Genomic DNA, 16,412 nt, shown 5'->3' with positions numbered 1-16,412 from the left:
GAGAAAGGAGGAGGACCCACAGCACCTGTCCTAGGTGTTAGAGACCAGTCTCAGTCACAGGGCTCCGACAGCAGCGCAGAAGGAGGCACAGAGACTGAGGACAGTCTCAAACAGAGCCAGGAGAGAAAGAAGAAATCAAACATTTTAGGACCTGTCCTAAAACAACTAAGAGCCGTCTCCATCTCAGCCACAGAGACCAAGAGAGAGAGAGAGAGACAGGGAAGGATCCCAGCTACCTTCTCTTTTACCTCACCTCAGCCTCCGCTGGTCTTTCAGTTACAGCAGAGCTCGGCTTCAGTTGTGGAGCTACAATCAACAGGTCCACATCAACCACACCGGCAACACCTCAGAGGCTAAGGTTTCTGAGAGAGAAACTACACTCCTCAGGTCAGTACAACCTCAGTCTTAAGACAGTGGTAGTGGTGTAGTGGAACCCTTCACTATGTCTGGAGTTATTAAGGTGTTCCAACTAGCTGTGAGGGGCAACAGGAAACTGTTTTTCAATGACGCAGTGAAAGCTGATGATAGCTCCTCTATGAGCCTCCATGATGTTTCTGTCTCCCAACCTGCTACTGGACTGGACTTTGCCTTCCTGCCTCCACTGAATGTGCACGAGAACCTTCACCACCCAGTGAGTGAGGCTAGCTTCACCTCACACAACTTCCTCAGCGTCAAGAAGCCAGAGACCCCACCACCACAAAACCTGACCCGACCACAGCCAGCTCTGCCTGGGGACGGACCACTAACCCTGACCCCACCACAGCCAGCTCTGCCTGGGGACGGACCACTAACCCTAACCCCACCACAGCCAGCTCTGCCTGGGGACAGACCACCACAAAACCTGACCCGACCACAGCCAGCTCTGCCTGGGGACGGACCACCAACCCTGACCCCACCACAGCCAGCTCTGCCTGGGGACAGACCACCACAAAACCTGACCCGACCACAGCCAGCTCTGCCTGGGGACGGACCACCAACCCTGACCCCACCACAGCCAGCTCTGCCTGGGGACAGACCACCACAAAACCTGACCCGACCACAGCCAGCTCTGCCTGGGGACGAACCACCAACCCTGACCCCACCACAGCCAGCTCTGCCTGGGGACAGACCCCTAACCCTGACCCCTCCTGACCTCCTTAGGGAGCCTAAGGAGAAGACCCAGACAAGTAGAACGGTTAAAGGGTCAGAGGTCAAGGTCTCAGAGAGAGAAAAGGAGGATGGAGAAAATCAGAATGGTGGAAGGAAGCATGGAGGAACCTCCTCTCCACTAACTACTCTCAGTATACTTTCTGGTGAACCTGCCCCAGACCCAGACCCAGTCCCAGACCTAGACCCAGATCCAGACTCAGTCCCAGACCCAGACTCAGTCCCAGACCCAGACCCAGTCCCAGACTCAGACCCAGTCCCAGTCCCAGACCCAGACTCAGTCCCAGACTCAGTCCCAGTCTCGGTCCCAGACCCAGAATCAGACCCAGTCCCACACTCAGACCCAGTCCCAGACCCAGACCCAGTCCCAGACTCAGTCCCAGACCCAGACTCAGTCCCAGACTCAGTCCCAGTCCCAGACCCAGACTCAGTCCCAGACCCAGACCCAGTCCCAGACTCAGACCCAGTCCCAGTCCCAGACCCAGACTCAGTCCCAGACTCAGTCCCAGTCTCGGTCCCAGACCCAGACTCAGACCCAGTCCCACACTCAGACCCAGTCCCAGACCCAGACCCAGTCCCAGACTCAGTCCCAGACCCAGACTCAGTCCCAGACTCAGTCCCAGTCCCAGTCCCAGACTCAGTCCCAGTCCCAGACCCAGACCCAGTCCCGGACTCAATCCCAGACCCAGACTCAGTCCCAGACTCAGTCCCAGTCCCAGTCCCAGACTCAGTCCCAGACCCAGTCCCAGTCCCAGACCCAGACTCAGCCCCAGTCCCAGTCCCATACTCAGTCCCAGACTCAGTCCCAGTCCCAGTCCCAGACTCAGTCCCAGACCCAGTCCCAGTCCCAGACCCAGACTCAGTCCCAGTCCCATACTCAGTCCCAGACTCAGAACAGGCAGATATCAAAATTCCTAACCAGTCTTCTTTAGATCCTATGAAAGGTAAAGAGGGGCCTCAGAGTTCCAGAGACTCTCCCTCTGAGTCTGAGACTGTGCCTGTTGCTAAGCCTGGATCTGAGCCAGTCACTAAGGCTCTTGTTCCAGCGGAAACTGTCTTTGACCTGCCCTCCGTTTCACTGAGTGATCAGTCTGATAGTAATGAGCCCATAAAGATACTGAAGCGTCCAGGTCCCATGCTGAGTCACTTGGAGTTCATCAATGACTGTGACGTTTCACCTCCTGGACTCTGGGACTGTCATGGTGGCGGTCACTATGACAGCATTGCACTTCCTGATCATGTGACAGGGGAAATGACATCACTTCCTGATCATGTGACAGGGGAAATGAGACAGGCAGCATCTATAATACTGGATTCAGAGTACAGAGATTACCTGAGACACAGGGAGGACGAGTATGAAACTGGTGACTGTGGTGACAAAGGACCACTGGCTGAAAAGGTTAAAGGGAAGGTTGGCGAGAAGCTTCTAGAACAAGTCTCCATCTCTGAATCACCATCTCAGCCTCAGGCTACAACAGTATCAACAGCTGGATATGATAACACCATTCCCCTACATGTATTTAACATTGGAGCTGAGTCCGAGGTAGAAGAGCCTGTCAGGGTAAATCTATTCCGTAGTGCTGTGTCTATTGAAGATGATGTCATCAATGTGGGTTTGTCCGTTAACGATGACAGCCCAACACCCAGTGCTGAGCAGCCAATCAGCAGCCAGCCTCATGATGTAAACACAGAGGACAAACGGGGAGACAAACAGAAAGACGAGAGGAAGAGGAAGGACGAGAGGAGACAAAATGAAACGGAAGACGAAGACAAAAAGGGAGATCAGAATCTCTCTCACAAACGACAGGAAATAGAGGAGGATGACAAGCAGAAAGGAAAATGGAATCAGCCGAGTAAACAACAAGAGAGTAGTGAGACTGATAAAAAAACAGGACAGGAAATCCGAGGCACCAGATATCATTCAGAACAGAAAGAGACACAGATAGAGTCACAAATAGTGTCTGTGCTGGACCAGAGAGACGAGAATAGTGGAAGACCAGGTAAAGGAGAGGAGAAGGCTGTGGCGTCATTTAACCCCCGCCTGGCTCCTCCAGGGTCGTCTAAGGACGTGTTATGTTGCAGTGGAGACTCTTTCCATTTATCCTCTCCCTCTGTGTTAGAACAAAGTCTCTACCCCATGCTGCCTGTGCCAGCAACAGTACCAACAGAACCCTGCGCTGAGAGGGACCCCTCTGTACCTGATTTGACTGAAAATGCAGCTCTTATTCAATCAGATTCAGCGATTCTTCCAAAACGTTTCGCTCAGCAACAAGAACATGAAGAGCAGCAGGAGAGGCCAGGATCCAGTCCTGCCTCAGACAACATATCAGACGGTTTAGAAACAGACGACGAACGCACAGCGTTACTCACAACTTCACCACTACTGCCGGGGGTAACACAGGGAACAGAGAGGACCCTGGGAGGTTTGCGTCAGGGAGAGAACAGGAAGTCAGGTGATGGCAGCTATGTCACCGATGGAGGGAAAGGTGGAGAAATAGGTGGAGAGAAAGATGGAGAGAAAGGACCAGACACAGAGGAGGGAGAGGGGGAAAGGACTTATACTGTAGAGGACTATAGTTTCAACCGTGGTCATGAAGGAATCAATATATCACCTCATAGTCACCATCGTTTCATTTTAGACTGGGATAGTGGGGATGTTGAGAGAGACAGCAACACAGGGACTGTAGTTAAAGTCCCTGCTGGTAGGGAAAAAAGACAGGACACAGATAAAAACCAAAGCACCGGACCAGGAGAAGTCACCGTCCTGTCTGATTCCGTCAGTTCAGATCTCGAGGGTCTGTCGATGAAGGAGCGTGTGGAGGTTAAAGGTCAGAGAATTGACGCTATAACACCGGTTTGTGAAGACGGACACAGCGAAACAGAGACCGCAGAGAACTCTGCAGCCCCTGTCGGAACGGATTCACACCGAGACGAAACCACACCGCTGGAATGTCCCGTCTCATCGTCCTTATGTTCACAGGGAAGGGTCAGCAGCGAGGGGCACGGGGTTCACAAGGAGGAGAACATAATACGTAATCCAGAAAAGGGGGCCAAACCTAACCCAGTCTCAGACCACCAGACCAAAGGTACTGTCCCTGTCAAACTGATCCCAGACCAGTTCACAGACACTCCTGTCATAATGGCTGACTCTCACCCTGTCCAGGTCAATATCGAAGCCTCTGTACAGGATGCAGAATACAACGCAGTTGAACCATTGTCGGTTCATGACGTGGTCAAAACCAGAAACATTAGTGGAACTCAGGAGAGTCCTGATCGAAATGACGACCGTGATCCTGAGCCTCGTGTGGTCCAGAAGGCCTTCAGCACGACAACAACAGCAACCACAGAAAGCCCCACAGCAGTACAACTAGCTGACTCAGAGAGAGAGGCCGCAGAAAGCCCCACAGCAGTACAACTAGCTGCCTCAGAGAGAGAGGCCGCAGAAAGCCCCACAGCAGTACAACTAGCTGACTCAGAGAGAGAGGCCGCAGAAAGCCCCACAGCAGTACAACTAGCTGCCTCAGAGAGAGAGGCCGCAGAAAGCCCCACAGTAATACAACTAGCTGCCTCAGAGAGAGAGGCCACAGAAAGCCCCACAGTAATAAAACTAGCTGCCTCAGAGAGAAAGGCCACAGAAAGCCCCACAGTAATACAACTAGCTGCCTCAGAGAGAGAGGCCACAGAAAGCCCCACAGCAGTACAACTAGCTGACTCAGAGAGAAAGGCCACAGAAAGCCCCACAGTAATACAACTAGCTGCCTCAGAGAGAGAGGCCGCAGAAAGCCCCACAGTAATACAACTAGCTGCCTCAGAGAGAGAGGCCGCAGAAAGCCCCACAGCAGTACAACTAGCTGCCTCAGAGAGAGAGGCCACAGAAAGCCCCACAGCAGTACAACTAGCTGCCTCAGAGAGAGAGGCCACAGAAAGCCCCACAGCAGTACAACTAGCTGACTCAGAGAGAGAGGCCACAGAAAGCCCCACAGCAGTACAACTAGCTGACTCAGAGAGAGAGGCCACAGAAAGCCCCACAGCAGTACAACTAGCTGACTCAGAGAGAGAGGCCGCAGAAAGCCCCACAGCAGTACAACTAGCTGCCTCAGAGAGAGAGGCCACAGAAAGCCCCACAGTAATACAACTAGCTGACTCAGAGAGAAAGGCCACAGAAAGCCCCACAGTAATACAACTAGCTGACTCAGAGAGAGAGGCCAAAGAAAGCCCCACAGTAATACAACTAGCTGACTCAGAGAGAGAGGCCACAGAAAGCCCCACAGTAATACAACTAGCTGACTCAGAGAGAGAGGCCACAGAAAGCCCCACAGTAATACAACTAGCTGACTCAGAGAGGAGAAGGCCGACAGAAAGCCCCCACAGTAATACAACTAGCTGCCTCAGAGAGAGAGGCCACAGAGGAGAATATTGAGGCCTTGAACAGGAAGAAAGAGAGGAAACAAAAGCAGAAGAAAAAGAAGGAGGAAAAACAGACTGGTTCTACCCCAGAACAGACTGGTTCTACCCCAGAACAGACTGGTTCTACCCCAGAACAGACTGGTTCTACCCCAGAACAGACTGGTCCCACCCCAGAACAGACTGGTCCTACCCCAGAACAGACTGGTTCTACCCCAGAACAGACTGGTCCTACCCCAGAACAGACTGGTCCAACCCCAGAACAGACTGGTCCTACCCCAGAACAGACTGGTCCTACCCCAGAACAGACGGGTTCTACCCCAGAACAGACTGGTCCTACCCCAGAACAGACTGGTTCTACCCCAGAACAGACTGGTTCTACCCCAGAACAGACGGGTTCTACCCCAGAACAGACTGGTTCTACCCCAGAACAGACTGGTTCTACCCCAGAACAGACTGGTTCTACCCCAGAACAGACTGGTCCCACCCCAGAACAGACTGGTTCTACCCCAGAACAGACTGGTCCTACCCCAGAACAGACTGGTCCTACCCCAGAACAGACTGGTCCAACCCCAGAACAGACTGGTCCTACCCCAGAACAGACTGGTCCTACCCCAGAACAGACTGGTCCTACCCCAGAACAGACTGGTTCTACCCCAGAACAGACTGGTCCTACCCCAGAACAGACTGGTCCTACCCCAGAACAGACTGGTTCTACCCCAGAACAGACGGGTTCTACCCCAGAACAGACGGGTTCTACCCCAGAACAGACTGGTTCTACCCCAGAACAGACTGGTTCTACCCCAGAACAGACTGGTCCCACCCCAGAACAGACTGGTTCTACCCCAGAACAGACTGGTTCTACCCCAGAACAGACTGGTCCCACCCCAGAACAGACTGGTTCTACCCCAGAACAGACTGGTCCAACCCCAGAACAGAAAGAGATGTCAGTTACTGGGTCTACCACAGAACCACAGACAGAACCACAGATAGACCGGTTGGCTGCTCTCAGATCCGTCTCTCAGTCCGACCAACAGAACACAATGCAGTCACCTGAGAGAACTGCAGCACCCAGGTACTGCATTCTGCACTGTACATAGAGAGAGTGTGTGTGTGTGTGTGTGTGTGTGTGTGTGTGTGTGTGTGTGTGTGTGTGTGTGTGTGTGTACGTGTTTGTGTTTGTGTTGACTTAGGGAGTGATTTTGTTTACGACTGTGTTGTTTTCTGTTGTTACACAGCCTTTTTCTAATTGTCGTTATCACGGTCTATAACGCTCCTCCGTCAATCCCTCTGTAGGCTTATTAAGGGTTTATTTTGTAAATACGGGTTACAGCTTCAGAAAGGACAACGCCAAGCCTGTTCATTTCTTATTATATGATCATAAACTATAGTTACGCTGTACATCCCAGGGATGTTGAAACATGAGTGTTGTGATGGAATCAGAGAGGACAGTTTGTTATAAATACATCCCCCTCTCACATATCACAGTCATCATTCAGTAGCGTTAGCATACTACAGAAACACACACCTACCTACACGTTATGTATTTATAACTATGGAGAGAGGCATTGTGGGCTTTTCAATAATGCCTCTCACCAGCAGATCTTGGAAACTTTCTCTTTTCTGGTTGAAAAAGAGAAAATGTCTGCTGTTTAAAATTATCACATTTTATGGACATTTTAAAAGAAGTTTGTTAAATTATATATATATTGTTTGTCATTTTGATATTTAAATTGTTTCTAGTAAGTGAATATCTCAGGAATAGTTGTCAGTACTGACGTATTTTATTCCCCGTAAATAAGAGCTATGTTTTCCACCTCCTGTACCCATTGACTGTAATGTTAATGTTTCCACCTACTGTACCCATTGACTGTAATGATAACCTCTCTAGGGTAGGGGGCAGTATTTTCACATCCGGATAAAAAACGTACCCGATTTAATCTGGTTATTACTCCTGCCCAGAAACTAGAATATGCATATAATTGTTTGATTTGGATAGAAAACACCCTAAAGTTTCTAAAACTGTTTGAATGGTGTCTGTGAGTATAACAGAACTCATATGTCAGGCCAAAACCTGAGAAGATTCTGGACAGGAAGTGCCTTCTCTGACCATTTCTTGGTCTTCTATACCCTCTTTATCAAAAACAGAGGATCTCTGCTGTAACGTGACATTTTCTAAGGCTCCCATAGGCTCTCAGAAGGCACCAGAACGTTGAATGATGACTCTTCAGTCCCTGGCTGAAAAACAATAGCGCATTTGGATAGTGGTCGATCTGAGAACAATGAGACGGGGGTGCGCGTGCACGTGAAGAGTCCATTTTCTTCTTTGAGTCTTTGAACGAATACGACGTCTCCCGGTCGGAATATTATCACTATTTTACGAGAAAAATCGCATAAAAATTGAATTTAAACAGCGTTTGACATGCTTCGAAGTACGGTAATGGAATATTTTGAATTTTTTTGTCACGACATGCGTCCGCGCGTCACCGTTCGGATAGTGTCTTGAACGCAAGAACAAAACAGAGGATATTTGAACATAACTATGGATTATTTTGAACCAAAACAACATTTGTGGATGAAGTAGAAGTCCTGGGAGTGCATTCTGACGAAGAACAGCAAAGGTAATCCAATTTTTCTTATAGTAATTCTGAGTTTAGTGAACGCCAAACTTGGTGGGTGTCAAATTAGCTAGCCCGTGATGGCGAGCTATCTACTCAGAATATTGCAAAATGTGCTTTTGCCGAAAAGCTATTTTAAAATCTGACACCGCGCTTGCATAAAGGAGTTCTGTATCTATAATTCTTAAAACAATTGTTATGTTTTTTGTGAACGTTTATCGTGAGTAATTTAGTAAATTCACCGGAAGTTTTCGGTATGTTTGCTAGTTCTGAACGTCACATGCTAATGTAAAAAGCTGTTTTTTGATATAAATATGAACTTGATTGAACAAAACATGCATGTATTGTATAACATAATGTCATAGGAGTGTCATCTGATGAAGATCATCAAAGGTTAGTGCTGCATTTAGCTGTGGTTTTGGTTTTTGTGACATTATATGCTAGCTTGAAAAATGGGTGTCTGATTATTTCTGGCTGGGTACTCTCCTGACATAATCTAATGTTTTGCTTTCGTTGTAAAGCCTTTTTGAAATCGGGCAATGTGGTTAGATTAACGAGAGTCTTGTCTTTAAAATGGTGTAAAATAGTAATATGTTTGAGAAATTGAAGTAAAAGCATTTCTAAGGTATTTGAATATCGCGCCACTCGATTCCACTGGCTGTTGACTAGGTGGGACGATTTCGTCTCACATACCCGAGAGAGGTTAATGTTTTCCACCTACTGTACCCATTGACTGTAATGTTAATGTTTTCCCCCTCCTGTACCCATTGACTGTAATGTTAATGTTTTCACCTACTGTACCCATTGACTGTAATGTTAATGTTTCTTACCTCCTGTACCCATTGATTGTAATGTTAATGTTTCCACCTCCTGTACCCATTGATTGTAATGTTAATGTTTTCTACCTCCTGTACCCATTGACTGTAATGTTAATGTTTCCACCTCCTGTACCCATTGACTGTAATGTTAATGTTTTCACCTACTGTACCCATTGACTGTAATGTTAATGTTTTCACCTACTGTACCCATTGACTGTAATGTTAATGTTTTCATATTTATTTTTTTTCACCCCAAAACGTATGTTATGTAAAAAAAAATATATATAAATCCTCAAACTAATAAATTCCCCACACACACAATGCGGACTGCGGAGATCATTTTTAAAAACGTTTTAGAGTTAATTTAGTGCAATTCTACACGTTTTGCAATGGGGTGTAGAGATAATGCTGCAGTTTTAAAGCAAGTTTGCTGAAACTCTACTCATTTTGCCATGGGGCGGAGAGTAAAATGAGTTGTTTTACAGCTACACTGCCTTCTGAAAGTATTCACACCCCTTTACTTATTCCACATTTTTGTTGTTACAGCTTGAATTCAAAATGGTATAAATATATATTTTATCTGTCACCCATCTACACACAATACCTCATAATGACAAATTGAAAACATGTTTTTAGAAATGTTTGTGAAGGTATTGAAAATGAAATACAGAAATATCTAATTTACATAACTATTTACATCCCTGAATAAATACATGTTAGAATCACCTTTGGCAGTGATTACAGCTGTGAGGCTTTCTGGGTAAGTCTCTAAGAGCTTTGCACACCTGGATTGTAAAATATTTGCACATTAATATAAAAAAAAAATCTTCAAGCTCTGTCAAGTTGGTGGTTGATCATTGCTAGACAGCCATTTTCAAGTCTTGCAATAGATTTGTCAAGCTGGTTTAAGTCAAAGTTGTAACTTGGCCACTCAAGAACATTCAATGTCATCTTGGTAAGCAACTCCAGTGTATATTTGGCCTTGTGTTTTAGGTTATTGTCTTGCTGAAAGGTGAATTTGTCTCCCCGTGTCTGTTGGAAAGCAGACTGAACCAGGTTTACCTCTAGGATTTTGTCTGTGCTTAACTCTATTCTGTTTCTTTTTATCCTAAAACACTCCCTAGTCCTTGCCGGTGACAAGCATACCCATAACCTGATGCAGTCACCACCATGCTTGAAAATATGAAGAGTGGTACTCAGTGAAGTGTTGTGCTGAATTTGCTCCAAACATAATGCTTTGTATTCAGGACATAAAGTTAATTTCTTTGCCACAATTATTTCCTTCTTTTCACTCTGTCGTTTAGGTTAGTATTGTGGAGTAACTACATTATTGATCTATCCTCAGTTTTTCTCCCATTACAACCATTGAACTCTGTAACTGTTTTAAAGTCACCATTGACCTCGTGTGGAAATCCCTGAGCGGTTTCCTTTCTCTCCGCCAACTGAGTTAGGAAGGACGCCTGTATCTTTGTAGTGACTGGGTGAATTGAGTGCACTACATACGGAATAGGTTGCAATTTGTGATTCAGCCTCTGTGGTTGAATTATAATGGAGGTCAATGGAGAGAACTGTAGTACTATTATATCCAATGGGTTGACATCAGTAGTGACATCTCCCCTGTCCTCTGGGACTAGAATAGGGCTATTCTCACAGGGGAGAATGCAGCCATTGTTGTTTCACTGTTGAAACAACAACAAACACACACACACACACACACACACACACACACACACACACACACACACACACACACACACACACACACACACACACACACACACACACACACACACACACACACACACACACACACACACACACACACACACACACACACATACATCTAGGCAGAGTTGCAAAGAAAAAGCCATATCTCAGACTGGCCAATAAAAATAAAAGATTAAGATGGGCAAAAGAACACAGACTGAACAGAGGATCTCTGCCTAGAAGGCCAGCATCCTGGAGTCGCCTCTTCACTGTTGACGTTGAGACTGGTGTTTTGTGGGTACTATTTAATGAAGCTGCCAGTTGAGGACTTGTGAGGCGTCTGTTTCTCAAACTAGACACTCTAATGTACTTGTCCTCTTGCTCAGTTGTGCCCCGGGGCCTCCCACTCCTCTTTCTATTCTGGTTAGAGCCAGTTTGCGCTGTTCTGTGAAGGGAGTAGTACACAGCGTTGTACGAGATCTTCAGTTTCTTGGCAATTTCTCACATGAAATAGCCTTCATTTCTCAGAACAAGAATAGACTGATGAGTTTCAGAAGAAAGTTCTTTGTTTCTGGCCCTTTTGAGCCTGTAATCGAACCCACAAATGCTGATGCTCCAGATACTCAACTAGTCTAAAGAACGCAAGTTTTATTGCTTCTTTAATCAGACAACAATTTTCAGCTGTGCTAACATAACTGCAAAAGGGTTTTCTAATGATCAATTAGCCTTTTTAAAGTGATAAACTTGGATTAGCTAACACAACGTGCCATTGGAACACAGGAGTGATGGTTGCTGATAATGGGCCTCTGTACGCCTATGTAGATATTCCATAAAAAATCAGCCGTTTCCAGCTACAATAGTCATTAAGAACATTAACAATATCTACACTGTATTTCTGATCAATTTGATGTTATTTTAATGGACCAAAAATGTGCTTTTTTCAAATACAAGGACATTTCTAAATGACCCCAAACTTTTGAACGATAGTGTATATGTATTCTATATGTTTTCCATATATGACAACAATATTACCTCTGTCTCATTTTAAACCCTCTGCTCCTTTTCAGAACCTTCCAGCCTCTGGAGCCTTTGGAGTCTCCTGTAGCAGAGTTTCATACCCTCTCTGAAGAGGCAGCCACCCCTCTGGGCCAGAGAGAAGACACACTAGCGAAGGAAGAGGAGCTACCAGGACAGGAGAAGACATTTCCTCTACCAGGACAGGAGCTACCAGGACAGGAGAAGACCTTTCCTCTACCAGGACAGGAGCTACCAGGACAGGAGAAGACCTTTCCTCTACCAGGACAGGAGCTACCAGGACAGGAGAAGACCTTTCCTCCACCAGGACAGGAGCTACCAGGACAGGAGAAACCAGAACAGGAGAAGACCTTTCCTCCACCACGACAGGAGAAGACCTTTCCTCCACCAGGACAGGAGCTACCAGGACAGGAGAAGACATTTCCTCCACCAGGACAAGAGAAGACCTTTCCTCCACCAGGACAGAAGCTACCAGGACAGGAGAAGACATTTCCTCCACCAGGACAGGAGCTACCAGGACAAGAGAAGACCATTCCTCTACCAGGGCAGGACAATGGGTGAGTTCACAGACCCATGACTAACATCATAGCTCTTCAGATATGTCTTTCTTCTCTTTCCTTTTCAGGTTGATGAAGCCTGGTCTTTGTTGTCTAATGGGCAGCAGCTACAGTAATTAGGCTCTCTCTCTGTCTGTCTGTCTGTCTGTCTGTCTGTCTGTCTGTCTGTCTGTCTGTCTGTCTGTCTGTCTGTCTGTCTGTCTGTCTGTCTGTCTGTCTGTCTGTCTGTCTGTCTGTCTGTCTGTCTGTCTGTCTGTCTGTCTGTCTGTCTGTCTGTCTGTCTGTCTGTCTGTCTGTCTGTCTGTCTGTCTGTCTGTCTGTCTGTCTGTCTGTCTGTCTCACTGAGGAACAACATTTGTATTTGTATTTATTATAGATCCCCATTAGCTGCTGCCTCAGGCCCCTAATCCACCATCACCACATATCTACAGTCGTGGCCAAAAGTTTTGAGAATGACACAAATATTAATTTTCACAAAGTCTGCTGCTTCAGTGTCTTTAGATATTTTTGTCAGATGTTACTATGGAATACTGAAGTATAATTACAAGCACTTCATAAGTGTCAACGGCTTTTATTGACAATTACACGAAGTTGATGCAAAGAGTCAATATTTGCAGTGTTGTCCCTTCTTTTTCAAGACCTCTGCAATCCACCCTGGCATGCTGTCAATTAACTTCTGGGCCCCATCCTGACTGATGGCACCCCATTCTTGCATAATCAATGCTTGGAGTTTGTCAGAATTTGTGGGTTTTCGTTTGTCCACCCGCCTCTTGAGGATTGACCACAAGTTCGCAATGTGATTAAGGTCTGGGGAGTTTCCTGGCCATGGACCCAAAATATTGATGTTTTGTTCCCCGAGCCACTTAGCCTTATGGCAAGGTGCTCCATCATGCTGGAAAAGGCATTGTTCGTCACTAAACTGTTCCTGGATGGTTGGGAGAAGTTGCTCTCGGAGGATGAGTTGTTACAATTCTTTATTCATGGTGTGTTCTTCGGCAAAATTGTGAGTGAGCCCACTCCCTTGGCTGAGAAGCAACCCCACACATGAATGGTCTCAGGATGCTTTACTGTTGGCATGCCACAGGACTGATGGTAGCGCTCACCTTGTCTTCTCCGGACAAGCTTTTTTCCGGATGCCCCAAACAATCGGAAAGGGGATTCATCAGAGAAAATGACTTTACCCCAGTCCTCAGCAGTCCAATCCCTGTACCTTTTGCAGAAAATCAGTCTGTCCCTGATGTTTTTCCTGGAGAGAAGTGGCTTCTTTGCTGCCCTTCTTGGCACCAGGCCATCCTCCAAAAGCGCAAGGCCATGCTCACTGAGTCTGTACATAGTCGAAGCTTTGGGTCAGTCACAGTGGTCAGGTATTCCAGTTCGCTCTGTTTTTTCTTCAAAGACCTCTGCATTTGGATGGGGAAGGCTGTGAAATTCTCCTGCCATTGTTGGGCTCAAGGGCTTTGACACCTCTCACTTCACACCTCAGTGCTAATTGAAGTTGCAGTCAGAGCTGTTCTGTCCTAGCAAGCTGGGTAGCATTAATTTAGCATTCAGTCCATATGAAGTAAATGCATTTTTTATTCTTGGCTTTAAAAGTAGCTTCAGACTAAATATTACTCTCTCCGTTCCAGGTTGGATGGTGTTTTCAGGTTTCTGTTGTGCTTCTTTTGCTGGTCGTTGGTTTGCCAGAGCATTTGCTGTATAGCCCTTGGGAATAAGAATCTTTGGTAGTAGGAATCCTTCCAGGTAATTTTGTCCAAAATCAGGTTGTTGGTTTGAAGTTTTGATTTGGAGTGAAGGTTATGTTGTGGAGGGTAATATCATGTATATGTGCTTAAAAAAAAATCAAACTTCATCCAACTCTAAATCTATATTGTTGTAAAAACATGCTGAAAAATTCAGGAGCTCAACTGCTCATGACCTCTCTCTCCCTTTCTCTCTCTCTCTCTCTCTCTCTCTCTCTCTGTCTCTCTCTCTCTCTCTCTCTCTCTCTCTCTCTGTCTGTTTCTCGCTATGTCTGTGGTGTATATAATAATCTCGTTAGTGGAAACAAAGACTGTTCTCAGAGAGGAAGAGAGAGGAGGAGAGACGGAGTGAGGGGAGGGAGGAGAGGACGGGGCGAGGGGAGGGAGAGGAGTAGAAGACAGGGTGGTGAGGGGATGGAGATAGGAGAGGACAGGAGGGCGAGGGGAGGGAGAGAGACGAAATAATACAAACAGATAGATATGATATGTAGATTATTACTTTATGCACTATACTCCATGTACAGTTGAAGTCGGAAGTTTACATACACTTATGTTGGAGTCATTAAAACTCATATTTCAACCACTCCACAAATTTCTTGTTAACAAACTATAGTTTTGGCAAGTCGGTTAGGACATCTACTTTGTGCAGGACACAAGTAATTTTTCCAACAATTGTTTACAGAGAGATTATTTCACTTATAATTCACTGTATTACAATTCCAGTGGGTCAGAAGTTTACATACACTAAGTTGACTGTGCCTTTTTTGTCATGGCTTTAGAAGCTTCTGATAGGCTAATTGACATCATTTGAGTCAATTGAAGGTGTACCTGTGGATGTATTTCAAGGCCTACCTTCAAACTCAATGCCTCTTTGCTTGACATCATGGGAAAATCAAAAGAAATCAGCCAGGACCTCAGAAAAAACATTGTAGACCTCCACAAGTCTGGTTCATCCTTGGGAGCAATTTCCAAACGCCTGAAGGTACCACGTTCATCTGTACAAACAATAGCACGCAAGTATAAACACCGTGGGACGACACAGCCGTCATACCGCTCAGGAAGGAGACGCGTTCTGTCTCCTAGAGATGAACATACTTTAGTGCGAAAAGTGCAAATCAACCAAAGAACAACAGCAAAGGACCTTTTGAAGATGCTGGAGGAAACAGGTACAAAAGTAACTATATCCACAGTAAAACGAGTCCTATATCGACTGAAAGGCCGCTCAGCAAGGAAGAAGCCACTGCTCCAAAACCGCCATAAAAAAGCTAGACTACGGTTTGAACTGCACACGGGGACAAAGATCGTACTTTTTGGAGAAATGTCCTCTGGTCTGATGAAACAAAAATAGAACTGTTTGGCTATAATGACCATCGTTATGTTTGGAGAAAAAAGGGGGATGCTTGCAAGCCGAAGAACACCATCCCAACTGTGAAGCACGGAGGTGGCAGCATCATGTTGTCGGGGTGCTTTGCTGCAGGAGGGACTGGTGCACTTCACAAAATAGATGGCATCATGAAGAATTTAAATTATGTGGATATATTGAAGCAACATCTCAAAACATCAGTCAGGAAGTTAAAGCTTGGTCGCAAATGGGTCTTCCAAATGGACAATGACCCAAAGCATACTTCCAAAGTTGTGGCAAAATGGCTTAAACCTCTCTGGGGTATGTGGGACGCTAGCGAACAACAGCCAGTGAAATAGCAGGGCGGCACATTCAAAACAACAAAAATCTCATAATTCAAATTTCTCAAACATACAACTATTATATCCCATTTTAAAGATACACTTCTCCTTAATCCAACCACATTGTCCGATTTCAAAAAGGCTTTTCGGCAAAAGCATAACATTAGATTATGTTAGGACAGCGCTGAGACAAGAAAAACCACACAGCCATTTTCCAAGCAAGGCGAGACGTCACAAAAACCAAAAATACAGCTAAAATTAATCACTAACCTTTGATGATCTTCATCAGATGGCACTCATAGGACTTCATGTTACACAATACATGTATGTTTTGCTCGATAAAGTTCATATTTATATCCAAAAACCCCGTTTTACATTGGTGTGTAATGTTCAGAAATGTTTTGCCTCCCAAAAGTTCCGGTGAATGAGCACATCAATTTACAGAAATACTCATCATAAACGTTGATAAAATATTCAACAGCTATTCAAAGAATTATAGATACACTTCTCCTTAATGCAACCGCTGTGTCAGATTTCAAAAAAGCTTTATCCGACCTTCTGAGCCTGAGTAGCAGGCAGTTTACTACGGGCACGCCTTTCATCCGGACGTCAAAATACTGCCCCCTACCCTAGAGAAGTTAAGGACAACAAAGTCAAGGTATTGGAGTGGCCATCACAAAGCCCTGACCTCAATCCTATAGA

General features: G+C 45.9%; 1 protein-coding gene across 3 annotated transcripts in view; it reads left to right on the top strand.

Moving 5' to 3' along the window:
• The window catches only part of LOC106589972 (uncharacterized), a 230,297-nt gene that overhangs the window by 65,477 nt on the left and 148,408 nt on the right, over positions 1-16,412 (top strand). For all 3 annotated transcript variants that reach the window (XR_014383054.1, XM_082970596.1, XM_082970595.1), the window contains exon 4: positions 11,761-12,285. Coding sequence is in view for 2 of the 3 variants with exons in the window: in XM_082970596.1 (XP_082826722.1) it covers positions 11,761-12,285 (525 nt within the window). In the remaining variant the exon portion in view is untranslated. The remainder of the gene's footprint in view (positions 1-11,760; positions 12,286-16,412) is intronic.

Source organism: Salmo salar, chromosome 28 (genome assembly GCF_965601325.2).
Source record: "Salmo salar chromosome 28, fSalSal1, whole genome shotgun sequence".
Taxonomy (NCBI): domain Eukaryota; kingdom Metazoa; phylum Chordata; class Actinopteri; order Salmoniformes; family Salmonidae; genus Salmo; species Salmo salar.
Note: the sequence above shows the minus strand (reverse complement) of the source record. Positions and strands in the feature narration are given on the sequence as shown.